This window comes from Gobio gobio (assembly GCF_949357685.1).
Source record: "Gobio gobio genome assembly, chromosome: 21".
NCBI classification, from domain to species: Eukaryota; Metazoa; Chordata; class Actinopteri; order Cypriniformes; family Gobionidae; genus Gobio; species Gobio gobio.
Window position 1 is genome coordinate 27478312 of NC_137117.1, and position 24519 is coordinate 27502830.

Sequence of the window (24519 nt, forward strand, 5' to 3'; positions counted from 1 at the left end):
TGATGAACCCATTAATTATTATTTGAATTATCACTCAGTGAGTCATTTAAATTTATATCATGGTCTTTGAAAGGCTTTTGTCTTTCAAACACATTAAAATGTACAAATTCACGTAATTTCATATTTATATGCAATGCAGGGATTCCCCAAGAACATGGGAAAACACTGGGGTTTAAATACAGATGATGATAACAAGGGGCTAACACAGGACAGATGAAGGTGATACATTTTAATGGAAACTAACTAGGGTTGCTATGGTGACAAACAAGGGTAACTATAGAAAAACAAAGGCTGAATCCGAAATCGCCCCCTATACCCTTAAATAGGGCACTATTTGAGAGTACAGCCATTTGTAGTGGTGTCCGAAACCATAGTGGAAGTTATTGAGTGCACTCATTCTATCCCACATTGCACTGCAATAACGAGTGTACAGCCGATGTACACACAGCGGCTGTCCGAATTCGCTCACTTGTTTTCATTCACTCCTTCAAGTGAACTGTATTAGTGGACTAAAGTGGGGAATAGCGATCGAGGGTTTAGGGGCCGATTTCGGATTCAGCCTAAGAAGACAGAGCAAACAGGAACTAAAAACAGAAAGAGAACACAGAAACAATAGGAACAGAAAAACACTTCAAGATAAGAGTCCAACACGAGACAAGGGAACACAGGCTGGGATCATGACAAGATGAAATAACCTGAAATGAAAGTTTTTTGTTGGATGGTCAAATAATATTGGATGACCTCATTGGCCTAGCGCAAGTGTATTTAAGCTGCGTACCATCACAGTGTGTAGTAGTAGAATTAACTGATCAGCTGGTCAGTGTAATATTCCTATACCAACATGACATCATGACTTTGCGTAAACATACACGCCACTTTCTAAAGCCAAATGGCGTGTTATCTGTATGCATTTTGAGCTATCCGCGTGTATGTCTAGCCGTGTGATTACGCGTGTATGTGTACGCCGAAACGAACCATCATCTCTGCGTGTATGTCTACGCCGTGTGATTCCGCGTGAATGTAAATGGATTTATAAACATACTAAATTGTTTTTTGAAAATGAAAAAATGCAGAATGTTTCTAGTGATTGGTAGGTTTAGGGGCAGTGTGTGTGTGTGTGTGTGTGTGTGTGTGTGTGTGTGTGTGTGTGTGTGTGTGTGTGTGTGTGTGTGTGTGTGTGTGTGTGTGTGTGTGTGTGAGTGATGGGTAGGTTTAGGGGGATAGAATGAAACGGCATTGATAAACACGCTAAAAAGCGATTATGCGTCTTGATAGCACACCAAAATGGCATAGCGAATTGGCGTGTCATGCATACGCCATTTCATGAGATCAGTCTGCCTATACAGCTGTGAGTTCTAAGTCATGTACTGTGTGAGTGTGTATAAATTGATCTCACACGCTCTGTGTGGCTCTTACTTTCTGTTATACTGAACATCTAGAGCATGACTGGAACAAACAGCATGTATTGAGAGGCTGCATTCTCTGATGTTGGGATATGTGCCCCTCACACAAACACGCATGACTAGAACTCCATTATTTCCCCTCCCAACTCTTTTCCTTATAAATCACACAAGTCCCACTTCATTGAGTGTCTGTGAAGCGTAACAGCATTCTATCCGCCACACTCTTGCTGAAGGCCTCCATGCTTAGCTGACTGTGACCTCTAACTGAGGAGCAGGCCATTGGCTCAGGGGAGAAGGGGTCAGAGGTAATTGGTTAACAGAGTTTAGGGATTTTTTTACAGGCCTTTGGAGAGTGTTCTCATAATTGGGTGGTCGTGATTGTATGCTTGATGATCATTTGGTGTGATTTATGACCAGACATTTTGTTGCGATTTTGAGTTTTCTCAACATCACAACATAATTTTGGCATCATAACCTGAAAATATAAGCACTGTCTGTGCATTTGCTGTAACAAAAATACATAGTTTGATACTTTTATTAGACAGGGTCAGATCTGTTCAAGACTACATGACATTTTAAGAATGTATTTTCTGACAGTTTTATGTGTAGACAGTTAATACACTACTGTTCATTTATTTGAAATATAAATATTTTGTAACCTTATAAATGTTTAAATAACTTTTGACCAATTTAAGGAATTTCTGCTGAATAAATTAATAATAATTTCTTCCAAAACAAATCTTACTGACCCCAAACTTTTGAATGGTAGTGTACACCTGCTAATATAGGCTTTTAAGGCCTGTTCACACCAAGAATGATAACTATAAAGATAACGGCTCGGGTTATGTATATAACCCTTGTTCCCTGAGAAAGGGAACGAGCACTGCGTCGGAACGACGAATTTGGGGACGCTCCCTTAGCAACAGCGTGTCTGAAGTATGAATTAAACTATTCCAATCCTGATTGGTGTTGCGTCATGACGTAGTATGTGACGGCATACCCGGAAGCTACATAAGGGTGGCCGGCGCATAGTAACGGCAATTATCGCGATGAAGCATGCGCTCCAGGCGTGCCAAGGTGTGGCGACAAGACGCAGTGCTCGTTCCCTTTCTCAGGGAACAAGGGTTATATACATAACCCGAGCCGTTCCCTTTTGAGGGAACTCGCACTGCGTCGGAACGACAAATTTGGGGAACGAGTACCCACTATGGTACCCACTAGCATACCGAGGGTAGCGCCTGCCCTAGTGTGAAGCCGGAGACCGGGCACAACTAGGACTGAAGCACCCTAGCGCCAGGCGTCGCACGGAGGTGCAAGCTGTAGAACCTTATAAATGTGTGTGGGGTAGCCCACCCAGCCGCCTCGCAGATTTCCTGCATAGGGACTCCCGAAAGGAGGGCCACCGAAGAGGCCATGCCTCTGGTGGAGTGAGCCCTCACGGCCATAGGTGAAGGCAAATTGCGCACCTGATAGGCCGTGGCGATTGCCTGGACAATCAAGTTACTGATTGTCTGCGTAGATGCAGGCAGCCCTTTCTTGGGTGAACCAAGCACACTAATAACTGTTCCTCTTTCCTCCACTGAGCAGACTTCTCCAAATATATTCTTAAAGCTCTGACCGGGCAGAGCAGGTGAAGTCTCCCTTCTTCCGCCATCGCGTGAGGCGGAGGATGGAATGCCTGAAGAACCAAAGGCCTGACCACACTAGATGGTACCTTGGGCACGTAGCCCGCCCTAGGATTTAAGATGGCCTTAACTCCGCCAGGGGCAAACTCCAGGCAAGTCAGCGGTACCGCAAAGGCCATGAGGTCCCCCACTCTCCTCAGAGAAGTGATAGCAAAGAGAAAAGCCACCTTAAGGGTCAGGTTCTTTGGCTCAGCCGACTCCAGCAGCTCAAAGGGGGCCTCAGCCAACCCTTCAAGAACCACTGGCAGATCCCAGGTTGGAACTCTGGAACGAGCCGCAGGCCTCATCCCCCGAGCCCCACAGTGGAACCGTACAACCAGATGGTGCCTACCTAAAGGCCCATCACTCACAGGAGAGTGGAAAGCCCAATGGCAGCAACGTACACTCTGAGTGTGGAAGGGGTAAGACCTGCAGAGAAGCTATTTTGGAGGAACTCCAGCACTGAAGCCACTGGGCAGTTAACTGGGTCCACCTCACGCTCTCTACACTAAGTGGAAACAAGTTCCACTTCGGGCTGTACAACCTCCTGGTGGAAGGAGCCCTGGAGCAGAGCAAGGTCTCGATAACATCTGCTGACAATCCAGCCTCTAGGTACCGGGCCCCCTCAGGGGCCAGACCCAGAGGTCCCAAAACTCTGGGCAGGGGTGAAATATTGTGCCCCGTGCCTCAGACAGCAGATCCCTGACCATACCCGGGTCGGCCAGTAAGGTGCTACTAAGAGTAGGCTGATCCCTTCTCGGCTGACCCGCTCCAAGACTCCCGGGAGCAGAGTGATCGGGGATATGCATACCGACGCAGCCTCGGCCACGTCTGCATCACTGAGAGAAAACCACAGTGGACAGTGGGATGTCTCTCGAGACGCGAACAGATCCACTTCCACTGGGCCGAATCTCTCGCACATGGCCTCCACCACCTCTGGGTGGAGTCGCCACTCCCCGGGCCTCAGCCCCTGCCTTGACAGGATGTCTGCTCCCTGGTTTTGATCCCTGGGGACATACATCGCTCTGAGAGACGACAGTTTCTCCAGGGACCACAGGAGGGTCTGTTCGTACCAGGACATGGCGGCCATGGAGGTCCGGGAAAAAAGCTCCTCAGAGCTCTGTAGACTGCCAGCATTTCCCGGCCAACATGATGCTCCCAGCACTGGCCCCCGGGACAGGAACCAAGGTCTCTTCCATATGACGAGGGAACGAAGGCATCTGCGCGTTACCCTGATCATACAGAATGGTTTTCCCCTCGAGGAAAACCTCCTGATTCCCAGACACCACTGTAAGGGTCTCGTGCAGCAGGCCAAGAGATATTCTGTTAGACGCAGCCGCAATGAGCCCCAGCAGTCCTTAAAACTGCTTCACAGTGATGCTGTGGCCTAGCTTCATTTTAGAGACCACCGCCCGTATGGACTCGATACGTGCGGGAGACAATTGTGCCTACAACGTAGAGAATCCCATACGACTCCCAGGAACACAGTTCTCGGAGAAGGCGTCAACACGCTACTGCGTGTAGAGTCTCAACCCCAAGCACTGAGAGCAGCCAATGACCACACCTCAATGCCGAACTGCTGCTACCACTTTACTTTGCGAGGGGAAAGGGCTAGGCCGTATGGAAGAACCCGATATTGGTACGCTTTGCCCCCAAAAGCGAACATCAGGAACTTCCTGTGACACAGAAGGATGGATACAGGGAAGTATGCGTCCTCTTTAGACCCATAGTGACAGACCAGTCCTCAGACTGGATCTTAATCACAACGGAGGAATTGTAAGCATCTTGAATCTGATTCTCCTCAGAGAGCGATTCAAGTACCTCAGATCTAAAGTTGGACGCAACTCGCCATCCTTCTTAGGAACTATGAAGTACCGGCTGTAGAACCCGGACTCCCTGTCTGGCAGAGGAGCACATTCTGTGGCCTCCTTACCAACAGGGAGTGAACTTCCTGTTCCATTACCCGAACCTGCCCAGGGATCACTGCCGTCCAGACCACCCCACTGAACTTCGGGGGAAGGTAACCGAACTGCAGTCTGTATCCCCTTTTCTACAGTCGCAGGCCCCACGCTGATATATTCGGAGGCATAACCATGCGCCGAGATAATTTGCCACGGTAAACCAGCCTCTCGAGGCTGGCCTCGGGTGTCCACTGAGCCTCATTCACAACCCCCTGAAGCGGCTGACCGGCAGGGAGCAGTCAAGAATGATTGTCAGTGTGCGGACGCGTTCGCTGCTAGCCGCAGGTCTTTCTAGAGGCGGATGGAGCAGCGTGCGTTGGCAGGAAATCGACGTGGCCCGAAGCGTACTAGACGGCGGGAGCACAACATCGATTGCCAAAAGCTCCACAGGGGAGATGACCTCGATCACTCCTTCCCGGGAGAGGGGGCTGGCCAGCAGGGGCCTCATCTTAGGGAGCAGCTCAACAGAGCCGCAAAGCTAGGGCGGACACTGCGATTAGCAATTGCTTGAAACTGATGTGTCCCGCAGGCCACAAGGCGGCGAGAACAACATCAACTTCCTGAGGGCTCCAAGGAGGAGAAAACCTCACAATGCATGAAAGCAGCCCCCTCAGGAACTGCCCATGCAGGTTATGCTCCCACTCTTAGATGAAAATTCAGACAAGTGACACACTTTGGATGACAGGACGATTTAAAATATCTAACTTATCAAAGTCAGACAAAATGCCATTTAATTCAGAATTAAATGCTACCATAATCACCCAACACGTACAACCTGGTCTGAATGATAGGCTGATAAAAATATCTAACTCCTCAAAGCCAGATAATATTTCATCTTAATTCCTCAGAATTAAATGCAGCCATAAACACCCAACCAGTTTTTGAAACATGGTCTGAATAGGCTGAATAAATATATCTAACTCCTCAAAGTCAGATAATATTCCATTTGAATTCCTCAGTTAACTAAAGGCAGCCCTAATCACCAGACGATACTGATTTAATAAATATACGGTCTCGCAATCTACACGTTGCCTCAGCAGCGCGAAATTCGAGCAGTTATAATACAATTGGCTTTCCTCCCTCGAGAAGAAAGTCATCAACAAGCGCGAGGCTGAGACACCTGAAAGGCGGACTGCTGTACGCATCGAGATATTTCTCAATGAAAACAGCCAGCACCCTCAGGAGCTGACTGCATGCCTCGCACCAAACCAGTATCACATGCACACGATCGCGTGTGTCACTTTAATTGCAGACCCGTAACCTGCGCGCTGCCTCGGCAACGTGAGATTGAAACTTGCATTAAGAAGTGGCGAGCTCTAGCTATAACTTCAACTGCCTCGATGCGGAGCATGTCTAATTCCTCAGAATCAGACCGCTCAAGCATCGGGTCCTCCGCCCCGGGGGAAAAAACCGCAGCGCGGGCTTCCACACGGGGAGGGAGAACATCTGAACTGTCAGACAAAGACTGGGAAGATGCCTTAGCAGTCCCAAGTCTCGCTGACACGTCCATCTGTGAGCCATGACCGGCATCGCCGCACCGCCTCGGCGGATGCGGGAACGATCCACGGGGCTCACGAGGCTGGCCGGCCTCATCGAACACGGCCAGCTGCGAGCGAAGCACCCATAGTGGCAGCTTATCACAATCCTCGAAAGCCGCCCTAGCGTGCTGCACACCCAGGCACTGTACACAAAGCATATGTGTGTCCGTGCCCGACATATAACGGGGACACTGGTGCACACAACACTAGTATTGCCCGTCCGGAGTCGCCATACTTTTCACTTTTATATATATATATTTTTTTGTGACAAACAACACCAAATAGACAGACAGTTTGATACACAGAGCACTATGCTGAAGAGCCGATAACTGCCGTTACTATGCGCCGGCCCCCCTTATGTAGCTTCCGGGTATGCCGTCACATACTACGTCATGACGCAACACCAATCAGGATTGGAATAGTTTAATTCATACTTCAGACACACTGCTGCTAAGGGAGCGTCCTCAAATTCGTCGTTCCGACGCAGTGCGAGTTCCCTCGAAAGGGAACTATATTAGCATCCACACCAGCGGACAATATCGTTCTGTTTATTCTATGCGCGTACCATAGACCGTAAAAAATATGGACGACGCGACTTCATTGACTTCTGCTGACCAGAGTTGAAGCGATTATCAAAAGCCCGCCCACACTCTCACAGATGCAGAACAATTCATTATGTTGGTGTGAAATAAACAGTTATAGAAATGTAGAAATTAAAGCTAAAGCTCCAATCTCCTCCCAAAAAAAAAAAAAAAAGTCCGTTAGTGCCTCAGTGACAACTTCACTCAGAGAAGCCATCAATCTAAGCTGTCAATCATGACGTCACACCCCCCCGTTTTTATAGCATCACATAACTCACTAAAACTAAACTTATTTAAAAAACGAACACTTGAAATGAAATCATCATAATAAAAACGGCCTAAAATGACAGAAACCATCTTTAGGAAACAATTATTTGAAGTGTAATTGAATTGTTTAGTGTGTCTCGCGTCCATTCTAATACATGGAGGGGTGGGGTTTAGGAGCTATACTGGGACCGGCCACCGGGGGGCGATCGAGGCGCGGAAGCTTCAGTTTCTGACAGGAGTGCTGCAGGCTTGGCGCGTACTTGTCTGCCTCTTTAAATGCTTGAGCTCGTAAAGCAGGATAGATTCTGATTGGCTCTCAATGTTTTTCAATGTGAATTCTTTAATTTGAGAACATTTTTTAGAACTATATCTTTATAGTTATCGTCCTTGGTGTGAACAGTGTTTTTCATCCATTCTCACATCAAAAAATGGCCTTTGTATCTTTCTTCTTGGTTTATAGGCCTCTGTCCTCCACTAACACCAATGTCTTCATATTGCAGACCAGCTGAAGATCACTAACCTCCGTCTGAACTTCACCGAGCTGCACACTCTGGGTGATAATCTGCTGGACTCACGGCCAGAGATCAAAGAGAAATACTACTATGCCATGTATGAGCTGGTTGTCAGAGGCAACTGTTTCTGCTATGGCCACGCCTCCGAGTGTGCTCCTATTGACGGCATCAGGGATGACATTGAGGGCATGGTGAGTTATCAAACTGTAGCTAAATGTACATGCTCATTTTGCCTATTTTTACAGTTAGACTATCTTTGCTATCATCTAACACTCACTTAAAGGATTAGTTCACTTCAAAATATTTTTTTTTAAATATTTTACTCACCCCCATCTCATCCAAGATATTCATGTCTTTCTTTCTTCAGTCGAAAAGAAATTACGTTTTTTGAGGAAAACATTCCACAAAGGGCTTCGAGTGGCTTCAGAGGCTCTGCACGATCTCAGACGAGGAATAGGGTCTTATCTAGCGAAACGATTGGTCATTTAAAAAATTTTTTTTTTAAATGTATATACTTTTTAACCTAAATTGCTTGTTTTTTTTATGATGTGGAGAAAAATCCTGAAATGTTTTTCTCAACAAAATTTTTTTTTCTTTTCGACTGAAGAAAGAAAGACATGAACATCTTGGATGGGGGGTGGGGGGTGAGTAAAATATCAGGAAATTTTCATTTTGAAGTGAACTAATCTTTTAAAGGTTAACTTCAGTGATTTAGCATTAGGCTTTGTATCAGTAGAAACCCGGTAGTATATTAAAATTATGGTACTTTCCCCCCTCATATCCCCCTGAGACGAGAAAATTCTGCATTTTATTTCTGGAAAAAATCCTCCGATGATGCAAATATCGTCATTTTGCGTCATCTAAGGATTTTTTGGCCAGAGGCTAAAGACTACAGTCACTAGATGGAGCTGTTCCGCGTGCTATCAACCTGGCCATAGGGGATAGATCTCACTCACAGAATGTAAGACACAGATGGCTGCACAGACAACGGAGCGCGGTGCAGAGTAAAGTGAGTGTTTCAACTTTTCAATGAATTCCTGTGATAGTTTAGCTTCCATATGCGATCTGAAAACGTGCCAGACTGGCGCTTAAAGTTACCTCAGCTCAGCTCTTCGTGATGAATGAAATCTGACACTGCTGCGTCTGTGCCGTGACTTTTGTTTGGCTCACTCATACTTTAGTGAAAAGACACGATCAGTTTTTAATTGTAGTGTTTATTCTCTAACTGAACGAAATGATTGTATAACTATGAAGATCAAAACGACGGTGTATGAAGTGGCCTCGTAGGGCAGCGAAGCAAGTGCATTCTGGGAGTTGTTGTCTTTCATCCACATGAGACAAAAATACATTTTCTGTCTTTTCTCAGTCTAGAAGGCACCAAATTCAAAAATAATTTCACATTTCTACTGCATAAATGACCCAGTTTAAATACAAAGCTTAATGCTAAATCACTGACGTAACCCTGTAAGTGAGTGTTAGATGATAGCAAAGATAGTCAAACTGTAAAAATAGGCCAAATGAGCATGTACATCTAGCTACAGCAAGTAACTAAAAACTATTTAGTTTTGTCATAATATGACAAAAAAATTATCGGCTTATTGTAACAAGAGACAAACATTAAGTTGCCAGAGAGGTTAATACACAAGATGAGGTGAAGTTTTGGCATTTCCATCTCTAGGTACACGGGAGGTGTGTGTGCAAACACAACACAAATGGACTGAACTGTGAAAAGTGTGATGACTTCTATAATGACCTGCCCTGGAAACCAGCTGAGGGCCGAAACACTAACGCCTGCAAGAGTAATTATCAATAACCATAATAATATGCTCAGACATAGATTTCTGATACCACAGTTCACACTTTCTTCTTTTTCCAAGAATGCAACTGTAACAGTCACTCCAACAAGTGTCATTTTGACATGGCGGTGTATCTGGCTACGGGGAACGTCAGTGGAGGCGTGTGTGATAACTGTCTCCACAACACCATGGGCCGCAACTGTGAGACCTGTAAACCTTTTTACTATCAGGATCCAACTAGAGACATCAGAGACCCTGGGGTCTGCGTAGGTAAGTGTGAGATAAATGCTAATCATATACGTCTATGCAGTATACTCTGTACGATTGCTTATTTCTATTCTCTTTGGCAGCCTGCGACTGTGACCCAGATGGTTCTCTGAACGGTGGCATTTGTGACGGGCATGATGACCCCTCTTCACGTATGATTGCTGGGCAGTGTCGTTGTAAAGACAACGTTGAAGGCCCGCGCTGTGATAAATGCAAGTCTGGTTTCTTTGGGCTAAGTGCTAGTGACCCTCGTGGCTGCCAACGTAAGTACAAGCCAATGCCAATCAGCTGATAATTATATTTCATACATGGCTGATATTAAAAATGTTTTGTCTAAATAAACGAAAAATAAAACACAAAAAACGAAAAATCAGTCATTTGAACTGCTACAAGTGACTTTATACATCACAAAATTATACAGTATGAAAACTGTAAATACATTTTGAGATTTGCTAAAGATTACATTTAATAGTGTTATTAAATTATTTGTGTCTTAAAGATAAACTTTAATTTAATGAACATGAACAACTAAATATCCAATATCATATATAGCCAATATAACAACACTATACTGTACAAAATGTAATGTTTTTGAAAAAGTCTATTATGTTCGCCAAGGCTGCATTTTTTTGATCAAAAATACAGTAAAAATTGTTATATACTGAGAAATATTTGTACTATTTAAAATAACTGTTTTGTATTGTAAATATATTTTAAAATGTAATTTATTCCTGTGATGCAAAGCTACATTTTCACCAGTCATTTCTCCAGTATTTAGTGTCCCATGTCATTCGAATATGCTGCTTTATTAACATTTCTTATTATTATCAATGTTGAAAACAGTTGTGCTGCTTAATATTTTTGTAGTAACCGTAATACATTTTTCTCCAGGATGAATAGAAAGTTCAAAAGAGCAGCATTTTTTAGAGATAGAAATATTCTTCACTTTTGATCAATTTAATGCATCCTTGTTTTTTAAAAGTATTAATTTCTTTAAAACAAATCTTACTGACCCAAATGTTTGAACCCTAGTATATTTTCCTTTGACATTTCAGAGCATTTTTTTCAATCAAAGTTAGAAAGGAATTAAATGCCTCAGCACTTTTAGCATTTTTCTGGTATATTTTACTCTTGATTCACAATCATTCTCCTTCTCTCACTGCTCTGCATTAGCATGCAAATGTGACCCTAGGGGTACATTGTCCGGTAGCTCCCAGTGTGACCCTGTTAGTGGAGACTGCTTCTGTAAACGCCTGGTCACTGGACACATCTGCAACCAATGTCTGGTAAGTAGAGCTGAAAAACAAGCTTGCCTTTTTAGTAGTTTATTATTCCCCATACACCTCTCTGAGAACATTTGTGTTATCATTCACCAGTAAGCACTGCATGCTTTTACTGGTGCCTTGTATCTTCTCTACTGGGTGGGAACATGAACTGAGAATGTTTGCTCAACAATGTCTGCATTTAGCCCAGGGGCTTATGGCAGATGGTGTAGTGTAGGTTTACACACGGCTTAAAATGGAATGAAAGGAAGAACTGTATCCTGAAATTAGACCAGCAATAAATGCCTTTAGTATTAGAGTGATGTCATATCATTTTATGGATATGTACCATGGTAATTCTTTACTATTTTTAAAATGGTGTTTGGATATGGTAATTTTTTTACCACGGCATGGTATCAAAGTATCACGCCGTTCCATCAGCATACCATGCTTCTGTCACAGTGTTTTTTTATTGTACCTGTAGTCAACAATCAGAATATTAAATGTCATATTATTGTTTTTATTAGAATACATCACACCTGTGTGTGTGTTTTTTGTGCTTCTCCTACAGCCTGAGCACTGGGCCCTGAGTCATGATGCCACTGGCTGCAGAGGGTGTGACTGTGATGTGGGTGGAGCTAGAGACAACCAGTCAGTATTGTTCAGTTTATGAGGAATCAGCCTTTTGGCAGTTTTAAAATAAATAATATAACATTTAATTGACATAATAATGATGTACTTTGTGTCATTCAGGTGCTCAATGGAAACAGGGCAGTGTCACTGCCGGAGTCACATGATTGGACGGCAATGTAGCCAGGTGGAGTCTGGGTATTTCTTCATGGCCCTCGACCACTACATCTATGAGGCTGAAAATGCCAAACTGGGTCAAGTAAGTACAGAACTGGGAAAAAACGTCTCTCAAGATGGTTTGTTTTTAACCACATTAACCTGGTCTGATACTCAAGCAACAGAACAAATATTTTGAGTCAAACAATAAAGGTGCATGCCAAGTGGCTAAAGGAAAATAATATAGATATTTTCTGAAGATATTACGATCAAATAGTGCTTACATAAAAATTCTGTCCGATATCAATATTCATTTAATATAAAAGTTTAAAATATTATAAAAATATAAAAAAAATATAAATATAAATAAATAATAATTCCCCACTATTTTGTCTAAATAAATTAAACATAAAGCACTAAAACTAAAATCAGAGTGACTCCTAACATTATAATGTACAGTATGAAAAATAAATGTTCACTTTGAGATTTTCTAAAGATTATATTTAACATTTTATATTTGATAGGGCTCTGCTTTTGAGGAGAGAGAGTACCAGCCGGGCCGCCCCGCCTTGTGGACAGGCACTGGGTTTGCACGCTCTCCTGAAGGTGGTACGCTGGAGTTCGCCATTAATAACATTCCATATTCTATGGAATATGACATCCTCATTCGCTATGAGCTTCAGGTAAACAGTACACTTAGACATTACATGTCCCCTCATTGGCTTCATAGGCATAAGAAGTCTGTTATAGGTATACTTATATGTGTTTTTAAAGATGCCACGGGACTGGGAGGAGGTCCGTGTGATGGTGATTAGACCAGGCCCCATACCTACCAGCAGTCCATGTGGAAACACCATCCCTGCAGATGATCTGCTAACCGTATCGCTCCCCTCTGGTGCCAGGTCTGTGGAACACATGTATGAATGTTTAAAGGGACAGTTCACAAAAAAAAAGAACATTTTGTCATTATTTACCCACCCACAAGAGAAATGTTAAAGTATGTTTCAACTGTTTTTGTCCATATAATGAAAGTCAATGGGGTTCAAAACAGCATAGGACTTTCATTGAGACATTTTTCAAAATATATTATTTTTTGTTCCAAAAAGTCATAATGGTATGGCGACATGAGGGTGAGAAAATTATGACAGCATTTTCATTTTTTTTTCAAGTAGGCTCATGTTTTCCTTCACTTCTGTATACCAGAATCTTCTCAGAAAGTAATTTTTGCTTATAATATTTCTGCTGTACTGCTGCAGGTTTGTGGTTCTGCCTCAGCCGGTGTGTTTGGAGAGAGAAGTGAGTTACAAACTGCGAGTGGAGTTCATCCGTTACGCTGACAGGAACAGCATCCTTGCCTCCACTAATGCCTTTGTACTTGTTGACTCTGTAAGCATAAATCTGTGATTTTATTCAACTTTTATCAGGTCTTCTTCATGTTCTGTCTCATTTTGACTTGTTCCTTTCGTCCCCTCACCTCCCTAGATTGCCCTTCTCCCTCATTACTCTTCCCTAGAGATGTTTACCGCGGGAGACCCAGCCTCTGTTGCACGGAAGCAGAGCTATGAGCGTTACCGCTGCCACGAGACTGCCAAGAGTGTGTCCCGCCCACAGATGAGTGAAGTGTGTGCTAAACTCATCACCAGCATGTCTGCCCTCATTAACGACGGCGCACTGCGTGAGTGTCAACAGTGAAGTGAGGGGTTGAGATGGGAATATTGTTTTTTTTTTTTTATTAAGACAAGTAAATTTCTTCCGCAGCTTGTCAGTGCGATCCTCAGGGTTCCCTCAGCTCGGAGTGTGAAGTCCGTGGGGGTCAGTGCCGCTGCAGGCCCAACATATCAGGCCGGCGCTGTGATAAATGTGCACCGGGGGCTTATGGCTTTGGCCCTTCTGGGTGCAAACGTAAGAGACATATTCTAAAATCTTTTTCCCTGCTCTGGTACACTACTGTTCAAAGGTTTTAGATTGGTAAGATTTTTAATGTAATTAAAAGAAGTCTCTTCTGCTCACCAAGAATGCATTTATTTGATCCAAAATAAAGCAAAAACAGTATTATTGTGAATATATTATTTTATAGAACATATTATAATATAGTTTTTTTATAGAAATAGTTTATTTAAAATAAACGTTTCCTATTTGAATACATTTTAAAATGCAATTTATTCCTTGAATGGCAAAGCTGAATTTTCAGCATCATTACTCCAGTCTTCAGTGTCACATTCTAATATGTTGATTTGATGCTCAAGAAACATTTCTTATTATTATCAATATTGAAAACATTGTGTAATTTTTTTTTTTATATTACGGTTTTTGCTGTATTTTGGATCAAATAAATGCAGCCTTGGCGGGCAAAAGAGACTTCTTTTAAAAACATTAAAAAAAAAATACTGATCTTAAACATTTAAACAGTAGTGTACAAAAATTGTTTTCTTTACTTCTTTCTTTTATATTTGTATTTGTTTTTCTTTCTATTGCTGTTTTTTTTTGCTTTTGTAGTTTTCTTATTTAGTTTTTTGTTTGTTTTCCTTTTGTTTTTGTTGTTGCTTTTTGTTTCTTGCTTTGTTTCTTTCTTTTTATGTGTTTTTATTTATTTTGTTTGTTTATGTTTTTCTTTTGTTTTTCTTATAGCTGTTTTGTTTATTTGTTGTTGTTTCTTTCTTTTTGTTTGTGTTTATTGTTTTTATTTCTTTTGCTTTTGTTGTTGCTGCTTGTTTTGTGTTTGTTTTATTCGTTTCATTCTTTTTATTTATTTGTTTTTGTTTGTTTGCTTTTTCTCTTTTTAATTTTTATTCTTTGTTTTTTGTTGTTGTTGTTGCTGTTTGTTTTATCTTTTTTCTTGCTTTCCAATTGTTTCATTTTTCTTTCTTTCTTTTTTTTCTTTTCTTTTTGTTTGTTTGTTCGTTTGTTCTTTCTTACTTCAATTAATTAATTCATAAATTTTTCTTTAGTTTGTGAATGTAGTTTGGAGGGCTCTCAGAGCCGTTTCTGTGACCAGTACACAGGACAGTGTCCATGCCGGCCTGGTGCATTTGGTCAGCGCTGTGACGGTTGTCAGGGTGGACACTGGGGCTTCCCGAACTGCAAGTCTTGCCAGTGTAACGGCCATGCTGACGAGTGCCAACAGAGGACTGGAGCCTGTCTCAACTGCAGAAGCAATACAGCAGGGGACCAATGTGAAAGGTACAAGTAATAAAGAAGGCATTTTTGACGTTTTAAGATGTATGGTTGATCTGATAATTGCTCACATTAAAGGACACTTAAATACTTGAGAACAGCAGGGTTTTTCAAAGCTTTCAGGCACAAAATATAAAGGGTTAATTTTTCTTGAATGTTTCTCTGCCCAAGCTAATGTAATAAATCCCTCCTGTTACAGGTGTGCTAATGGTTACTTTGGAAACCCGGCCATTGGTTTAGGGAATCAGTGTCGACCATGCCCCTGTCCTGAAGGCCCCAACAGCGGACGTCACTTTGCCGCCTCATGTTATCAAGACAACCGCAACCAAAAGGTGGTCTGCAACTGTAACCAGGGTTACACAGGTATTTTTAACCTTTCTTTCCAGAGATGGATGGAATCAAATGAATAAAGACGAGGTCTGGGTCATGTGCAGTTGCATCTCTTGCATACATGCAACAGGAGAATGTAGTTCTTTTATCACTTCCCAAATTAATAAGTGCTTGAACAGGGCTTTATTTTGCCATTTAACACCCTGAGTCCATCTGCATCTGGATAGGATGCAGAAAATGTCATAATCAGAGGCCACTGTCAGTCTGATCAGACCTACAGTGATCATGTGTGTTATCTCCTGTCCCCCCTCAACTGGACACAGGGATTGTAAAGCGCTCTGCAGGGGCAATCCTCAAGCGTGAGTAACCATGGAGCTCCATCACCCCTCCCGTCCCTCTCTAGAGCATGGCTCAAGCACTTCACACCTTGCATGTTCATTTGCAGAACCCTGTGAAACTGCACCAAGTGCAGTTTGACCTGCTCGACCCAGTTTAAGCATTTGTGACTGAGCAGTGTTGGGGAGTAACTAACTAAATGTGGCTACTGGTAGTTTTCCCAGTGCTTAGCTTTACAGTTGATCTAAATTAAATAGTATTAAATAAACGCTAATCTAAAATCTTCTTTTTCTCATATTAAGCATTGGAAAGTCCAGCTCAGTTCAATGAATCAGTTTGTACGGATGGATAATTTAAATTCACTGGTAAATTTTTTGTAGCAATACAAAATAAATAAAATTACAGTATTTTTTTTTTTTTTTATAATTTTTAAAAGCTTTGCCAGCTTTTGAGCCAGAGAAGCAGGCGTGTGTCTCTACGTAGCACTTGGCTGCAAAGAAATTTGAGCATAGCAACAGAGTGAATAAATATACATGAATCAGGGCATCCTGTTTAGACAGTATTAATATTACAGCTAAGCTAAATGAGCGTCAAAGTGTTTCAGATCTTCTTTTTTTTTTATAATAATTTTCACTCTGATGCTTTGTACCTCATCACTCTACAGGAGATTATTACAGTAGTATTCAGACAGCTGAGTATATTATGATTTGACATTAAGATTAAAATGTACAATCTCCTGGAGAGTCATTTTCATAACTTGATTTATTTAATATGTATTCTTAGACTGTATTCTTAGTAGAGTGATTTTGTATGTGTGCACATCCATCCCTTAAATATCCATTTCATTAATAATTTCCTTAATAATTGAATACAAACCCTTGGATTACAGTTATTTTAACACAAAGCCACCAAAAACTGTTCTTCAGTTAATTTATCGGTTTAACAAATTTTCCTTCAGATATGTGAACCTAATTTTACTTACATTACTTTTGTACTAAGAAATCCTATAATATATATTGTACAGGTTACGAAAAAAAAACATCATGAAACTGGAAGTACTTTATGCCAAGAAGACTATGAAGTTTCCTGTTGTGGTTTTAGTTTGTGACTGATTTTAGAGCAATTTTAGAGCTAATCTCAAGAAAATATAAATCTTTAATTCAGTTCGGCATTAAAAAGGTGTATTCAAGTTGTTTTCTTTTTTCGATGCTTTATAAAGACAGTTTAAAACTCTATGCAACTAAACTCCTGCTTTCTTCAACCAGGTCCACGTTGTGAAGAATGTGCTCCTGGTTATTACGGTGACCCCTCTAAGCCCGGTGGGCAGTGCCAACCTTGTCGTTGCAGTAACAACATTGACCTATCGGATCCTGAGGCATGTGACAAGCGTACTGGCCAGTGTCTCAAGTGCCTGTACAACACTGAAGGATCCGACTGCAGTGTGTGTAAAAGCGGATACTATGGAGATGCTTCCCGCCGTAACTGCCGGAGTGAGTTTACCTGGGTCTCAAATTACTTATTCTACATTATAGTGCACTAATAACAATAATAAACATATGAACACTTTAATCTATCCAGAGTGCACCTGCAACTTCTTGGGCACGGAGCGCAGTCAGTGTCAGTCTCGAGATGACTGTGTGTGCCAGCGTGCCACAGGACAGTGTCAGTGTCTGCCTCATGTTATTGGACAAACCTGTGATCACTGCGCTCCCAACTACTGGAACCTGGCAAGTGGGCGGGGCTGTGAGCCCTGTGGCTGTGACCCTAACAATGCCTACACATCTGCCTGTAATGAGGTACCCTCGACTCACAAATACAGCACACACTCAGGGCAAATGGGCTTCCATACAGTACCGTTCAAAAGTTTGGGGTCAGTAGGATTTTTTAATGCTTTAATTCAGCAAGGACGCATTCAATTGATCAAAAGTGACAGTAAAGACGTTTTGTTACAAACAAAAAAAAACATTGTTACAAAATGTTTGTTTCTAATAAATGCTGTTCTTTTGAACTTTCTGTTCATCAAAGAATTCTGGAAAAAAAGTATTGTTTTTACAATAATATTAAGCAGCACATTGATGATGATAAGAAATATTTGATCAAAACTGCATATTAGGATGATTTCTGAAGACTAGAGTTTTGCCATCACAGGTATAAATAACATTATATTACATAATATTAAATATATTAAAAATATAAAAGCTAAAATCTCACCGAGTTCTGGCAGCATACAACAGTTAAACTTGTATGGGATAAATGTGGTGTCTATGTTTGATTTGTTAATATGTGTATTTTACACATATCTGTTTGCTACTTTTATTCTGATATTATGTAAAGCACTTTGGTTCAACCTCAGTTGTTTTTAGTAGTGCTATATAAATAAATAAACAAACAAACGTATTAAAAACATAATATTAAAATAGGCTCATGAATATTAATTACATGACACAGTTTGCCCAGTAGTTCGACTTCGACTCAACCAGTTGGCAAAGGCTTCTGTGGTCATTGTCTGTTATGGCCGATAACCGAAAATTAATTATTTATGGACAATATTACATTTCTGTACTATTTTGTCTAAATAAATGAACTAAACTCAATTGTTTTTAATGCTACAAGTGAAATGAGGCATCACAGCATTATAATAAACAGTATAATAATGGATATTCATTTTCAAAATTTCAAAGATTACTTTATTATTTAACAGTGTTAACGTTATGATAGTTGACTATGAGCAATTAAATAACCATACCAATAAATGAAAAACAATCTCTGATTACCGATATGGTACCATATTTATCTTGCAAGTTGCTAGACTTCTGAGTCTTAAATGTAGCTATTCCTCTTTTTGAACCCAAATTCTTCTAGTTCATAGGCCAGTGCCAGTGCCGTGTTGGCTTTGGAGGAAAGACCTGTAAAGACTGCCAGGAGAACCACTGGGGTGACCCAAGAGTACTATGCCGAGGTACTATGATCTTTCAGAACATTTGATATATTCGGCCTGTATCCATTTCATCTATAATGCGAACACATTGTAACACATTTCATCATCAAGTCATTTTTGATTCACAATTCCAAAATTCGATTGATTTGGTTACTTCTCCTCCCACAGCATGCGACTGTGACCCCCGTGGCATCGAGTCACCTCAATGCAACCGTGTGACTGGTCATTGCGTGTGCCAGCAGGGAGTGTCAGGCGTTCGCTGTGATCAATGTGCCCGTGGCTTCTCTGGCACCTTCCCTGATTGCAAGCCTTGCCACCAGTGCTTTGGGGACTGGGACCGCATCGTTCAGGATCTGGCAACCAGAACCAAAGCTCTCACAGATCGAGCCAAGGAGCTCCACACTACCGGCTTGACTCGAGCCTTCGAGAGAAAATTTAAAGAGTTGGAGGACATGCTGGCGCAGGCTCGGGACATTGTTAATGCCCGCAATGCCACCGCAGAAGCTGTGACCACTCTGATGGGCATGATAGAGGATCTCAGGTACGGTTTGGTTAGAGTGAAATACACCACATTTGCAGACCCTAAATTCTGTTGTATTGCTTGAAAGATCTGCAGGACTAGTTGAGGGTGTTGGTGGGCAGGGGGAAATTTCTTCACAACGATACTCAATTAGTAAAAGGATATATTACTAGTTACCTACTAGTATTATTTATGAGTGCTATTGAAAATAATAGAGAAAATTAGCAAAGAAAATAAATTAATTTAGACCTTCAAAGTAAGTATTTTACTGGTCATTATAACATACAGTCAAACCAACAATTATTCAGACACCAGACATATTTTTTTTTTTACTAGTGGGTGCAGGACACTAAAGTTAATTTATGTAAGTGAGGATAGCAAAATAAAGTAAACTGTGACATATTATACCTAAAAATTCTTCATACAGTAGACTACCAGTAAAATTTATCAAAATATGGTACCAAAATTATTCAGACACTTTAATTGTTTTTTCTTTAAACCTTTCACACCACAGACTGAACAAAATGAAGCATTTCTTGGTAATTGGTTGACCCTAAATTGGTATTATCTAATTGTGTACTTAAATTTAACAGCTGACAGCTGATTGGTTGATTGGCTGACATTATCAAGATGAATTTGTTCTGACACAGTTTAACTCTGAGTTATTGTCATATTTTATTGCGAATAACCTGTGATAATGTGAGAAAATGTTGAAGGTGTCTGACTATATATTCTGTACATTTAAGAAATGCATACTTTTTCTTACTACAATTGTCAAGTATAGTTAATTTTACTTTACATTTGAATTATTTAGTTACTTTAGATTATGTTAGAAAATAATTTGATTAAATTAAATTATTTAATTAATTAGCAAATGTCTTCAGTTGATATCAATAGCTAAGAAAATCTTTTTGTACTATTAAACTAAATTTATAATTAATTTTGGAAACTATTTAAGGTTTTCTTTTCGTTAAATACTTTGATTTGTAAATGAGTTTATTTTTTTGACATGGTACCCATACTTTCAAATAAATCAAATAAATTTAATTTAATATTTTTTTCTCACTTTTTACACCCTTGATGGTGATCAGTTTGGTCAATTCATCAGCTCTCTTTCTATTTTCCCCTCCCAGAGCTCAGATTGGTGAGACCACGGACACACTAAACCAGCTGGAGGGAGACCTGACCGCAGTGCAGGACAGTAACTATGAGGCCAGTAATGCGTTAAGTACCCTTGAGAGAGAAGCAAAAGAGCTCAGCCTGAACTCAGATCAGCTTAACCGCCAGCTTGACATCCTCAAGAACTCCAACTTCTTGGGTTAGTCACTGATGCTGTCTTACTGTACCTAAAATGCACTTACAGTGGCCCCGAAATTGTTATTTTAGGCCACACTTACAAATGTTTGAACATCTTGGCATTGTATAACAAAATATCAAAACAAGTGGCACTTATCTCCCACAGACCAATATATTGACTTATCTTTGTTATTGGAAAAGGAAAAGGATTTTTAATATTCGGTATCCTTCATCAGGTGCATATGACAGTATCCGGGCCTCGTACAACAAGTCGCGTGACGCAGAGCATCGTGCCAACAGATCGACCACTGACAAACCCAGCACAGTGAGCCAATCGGCAGACACCCGCAAGAAAACAGAGCGACTAATTGCTCAAAAAAGAGACGATTTTAACCGCAAAAACGCTGCCAACAAACGTACACTCACAGACTTAAATGCAAAAGCTCAGAATCTGGACATAAAGAAAATCAATGAAAAGGTAAGCAGCTCTTTGAGATGGATGCCTCAAATTTTAAGTTATAACAGTACAGTAGAAATTGTATCATATTTAAAAATATTATTTTAATAGGTTTATATTTATAATATATATCAAATACTTTTCATGTATAAAATATTATATAATATTGTTATTTTGGTTTACTTTAGAGCTCTTGGTTTATTGTTGTTGTAGGTATGTGGAGCACCGGGTGATGCTCCATGTCTGGACAGCCCCTGTGGTGGTACTGGTTGTCGTGATGATGAAGGCAAACGTCACTGTGGAGGCCTGAATTGCAATGGAGCTGTTGCAGTAGCCAACAACGCCCTGGATAGATCTAAGCATGCAGAAAAAGAGTTGGATAAAGCTATGGGAGTGGTGGAAGAGCTTTTTAAACAGGTAGAGTAGAGACACTCTAACCAACGACTAGCATGATTAGAACGTTTTAATTGGTGACAATTCCTTTTATTAACGTTCTCCAGAACGTGTTCAGTCTTTTCTCTGCATCTTATGTTGTCTTGATGGCCTTATTAAGGTGGCAGATGCTAAGACCAAGGCTCAAGAGGCTAAGGATAGAGCCCAGGCAGCTTTGGAAAAAGCTAGCGATACCAAGAACAAGGTGGATACTTCTAACAAAGACCTGAGGGACCTCATCAAACAAATTCGGGAATTCCTCATGCGTGAGTTTTTAATGATATTATATTATATTATATTATATTATATTATATTATATTATATTATATTATATTATATTATTATACAGATAATAAAAATGAACAAAAAATAATAAAATACATGGTAGCCTATTCTTTGCATCTTATTCTACTTTGCACTTAATAGTATACTTCTAAATATTTTTTTCAATCTTATATTCTAGCTCTCTTTTTTTCATTTTCTTAGTTCTCTTACCAGTTAACAAATTATCCAGAGACTGCTGAATTTTACTTACTAATTCAAATGTAAGAAATTATATTATATTATATTATATTATATTATATTATATTATATTATATTATATTATATTAATTATATTAATTTATTAATTAAATTATTATAAGAGTATAAAACAGAACTAAACTAATAAGAAAATAAAACAGGGCAATTATTGTAGTTTGCACTTGATACTTGTACTAAAATGTCTCTTTAATTGTTAAATTTCTTGTCATAGAATCTTAACTTACAATTCTTTCTTTGAATTGTTTTGAGCTCAATCCCAGGTTCAGTACTATCCCAGACTTGTCAGAAAAACTCAAACCCTTTAATGGTCACTGTCTACATGTTGAATATTTGCAGAGGAGGGGGCTGATCCTGACAGCATTGAGGCGGTGGCCAATCGGGTGCTGGAGCTGTCTATCCCTGCTTCTCCCGAGCAGATTCGACACCTCGCAGACGAGATTAAAGACCGTGTCAAGAGTCTGTCCAATGTGGACGCCATTCTTGAGCAAACCCAGAACGACGTCCGCAAAGCAGAACAGCTGCTGCTGGATGCCAAGAAAGCCAGGTGACTATCTGCACATATGGTTGTTTTTAGTTTTTGTACATCACTTTTTAAATGTGAACGCAATCCATATTCTTTTACTATAGGAATAAGGCAGAGGGAGTGAAGAGCACAACTGAGAGTGTGAAAAAGGCCCTGAATGATGCCAGCAGGGCCCAGGCAGCTGCAGAGAAGGCCATTCAGAAAGCTAGAAAAGACATTGGCTTAACTCAGAACCAGCTGGCACAGGTAAAACAAACCGGGTTAACTTGAATTTTTATGGTTCTAAATTGATCGGTTTTGACAACAAGCGTCCTTGCAATCTTTCTAAAGATCCAATCGGAGACCACAGCTCGTGAGAGAGATCTTAATGATGCTATGGACAGGCTGGGAGATCTGGGACGCCAAATAGAGGCCTTAAAGACCAAACGTGCCAACAACAGCCTGGATGCAGCCCGGGCAGAGGAGACTGCCACCATGGCCCGGGACAAGGCCAATGAAGCTAAAGAAGTGTGTGGCAGTCTTCTGTTTGTCATAGAGTGTTTTGTTTACCAGAATTTAGTGACCTTATCATCTGTTTTAGATCCTGGATGGCGAGCTGTCCGATAAGTACCGTACTGTTCAGGGTCTGATGGACAGTAAGGCGAGGACAATGCAGGACGCCAAGCAGAAAGCAGAGCGCCTGAGAGATGAAGCGAAGGAGCTGCTAAAGGATGCCCAGGATAAACTGCAGCGGCTGGCAGGTAAGTGTGTGTGAGACGCACAGAGAACTGGAGGAAATCTATTCTTACTGTTCAATTAGATAAATCCTAAAAAAAAAACTTTAATTCCCTTATAATTTGATGAATTTGGAAGTAAATTTTTGTCAGAAATGTCTGAGACCAGTAGTGGAAATACTTGGGTTTTGTTGTATTTGTTTCTAAATTCATAAGAAAATATATATTATCAACATTACAGTTTAAGTAAAAGTTTAATTGAAAAATTTAAATTTATTTCAGTATTTAGTAATATTTGGTTTGTCCCTCTTTTGCTTTAATAACTAGATTCCTCCTAACAGTGCCTTATAATACATTATATGTCAAAGACAAGTGGAGGATGGAGGGAAATCTGAATATCTCAGGGGGGGGGATTTGTAAGCCAAAAATGTATGCACCTCTTGATGGAAATAACAGGGGTTGCCAACTGTCCCGGTATATTGGGGCTAATTTATTTGTCCAGTAAGTGATCTCCCTTGTCCCGTTTATTGACTGCTGATCTAACCACTGACTGATAAAACAGCAACGACACTTTGCTGAATGATCGACACTTGAGAATGATCACCGACACCCGTCATCATCCAATCACAGCTCCCCTCACGCGCATCAGTATACGTTAAGTAGCCTAAATGCGCCAATTCCTCCACAAAAGAAAATTAGGACAATGTGTGACGCTGTTCAGTCGATTTGGCATGTGGAAATACAGATTAACCTGCAAATATGAATAAACCTGCAAAAAAGAAAAGACTGTGTTCCAGGCATACGCTAGAGTCTAGAGAGACCATAAGAATAACAAACACTAAATTGAGAATTCATTTTTCTGGTCGCACTCCCACTAACAGCAAATCCCTTTCACTGTCCCATGTTTTAATTTCGGCAAATCAGTTTTGGCGAATGCAAACAACGTGATTATTGTTCCAACCACACAAGAAAACATGCAATCTACCTGAGGGAATAATATACTGATGTGATTTGCTGCTCGAGAAACATTTCTGATTATCAACGTTGAATCCTTTTTTTTCAGGATTCTTTGATCAATAGAAAGTTCAAAAGAACAGATTTATCTGAAATAGAAAGTGTAAATTTCCATCCATTAGCCCAAAAACCGAAAACTAATGACGTGGTCAAAAGGAATTCTGCGTGTAAGCCTTTTCAGCCTTTAGGTGAAGTTCTTTTAATTT

At 40.7% G+C, this 24519-nt stretch overlaps 1 protein-coding gene across 3 annotated transcripts in view; it reads left to right on the plus strand.

Annotated features, from left to right (window-relative positions):
* The window catches only part of lamb2 (laminin, beta 2 (laminin S)), a 59561-nt gene that overhangs the window by 24713 nt on the left and 10329 nt on the right, over positions 1-24519 (plus strand). For 2 of the 3 annotated variants that reach the window (XM_079803089.1, XM_079803090.1), the window contains exons 8-34: positions 7915-8117; positions 9605-9725; positions 9804-9992; positions 10073-10252; positions 11163-11275; positions 11823-11902; positions 12005-12140; positions 12562-12720; positions 12812-12939; positions 13294-13423; positions 13520-13712; positions 13796-13939; positions 14986-15217; positions 15411-15574; positions 15865-15900; positions 17143-17367; positions 17456-17673; positions 18740-18836; positions 18984-19356; positions 20469-20653; positions 20868-21109; positions 21302-21505; positions 21642-21786; positions 22400-22607; positions 22691-22832; positions 22917-23093; positions 23167-23326. In XM_079803089.1, the coding sequence (XP_079659215.1) occupies positions 7915-8117; positions 9605-9725; positions 9804-9992; positions 10073-10252; positions 11163-11275; positions 11823-11902; positions 12005-12140; positions 12562-12720; positions 12812-12939; positions 13294-13423; positions 13520-13712; positions 13796-13939; positions 14986-15217; positions 15411-15574; positions 15865-15900; positions 17143-17367; positions 17456-17673; positions 18740-18836; positions 18984-19356; positions 20469-20653; positions 20868-21109; positions 21302-21505; positions 21642-21786; positions 22400-22607; positions 22691-22832; positions 22917-23093; positions 23167-23326 (4584 nt within the window). The remainder of the gene's footprint in view (positions 1-7914; positions 8118-9604; positions 9726-9803; positions 9993-10072; positions 10253-11162; positions 11276-11822; positions 11903-12004; positions 12141-12561; positions 12721-12811; positions 12940-13293; positions 13424-13519; positions 13713-13795; positions 13940-14985; positions 15218-15410; positions 15575-15864; positions 15901-17142; positions 17368-17455; positions 17674-18739; positions 18837-18983; positions 19357-20468; positions 20654-20867; positions 21110-21301; positions 21506-21641; positions 21787-22399; positions 22608-22690; positions 22833-22916; positions 23094-23166; positions 23327-24519) is intronic. The other variant, XM_079803091.1, reaches the window with a different exon arrangement.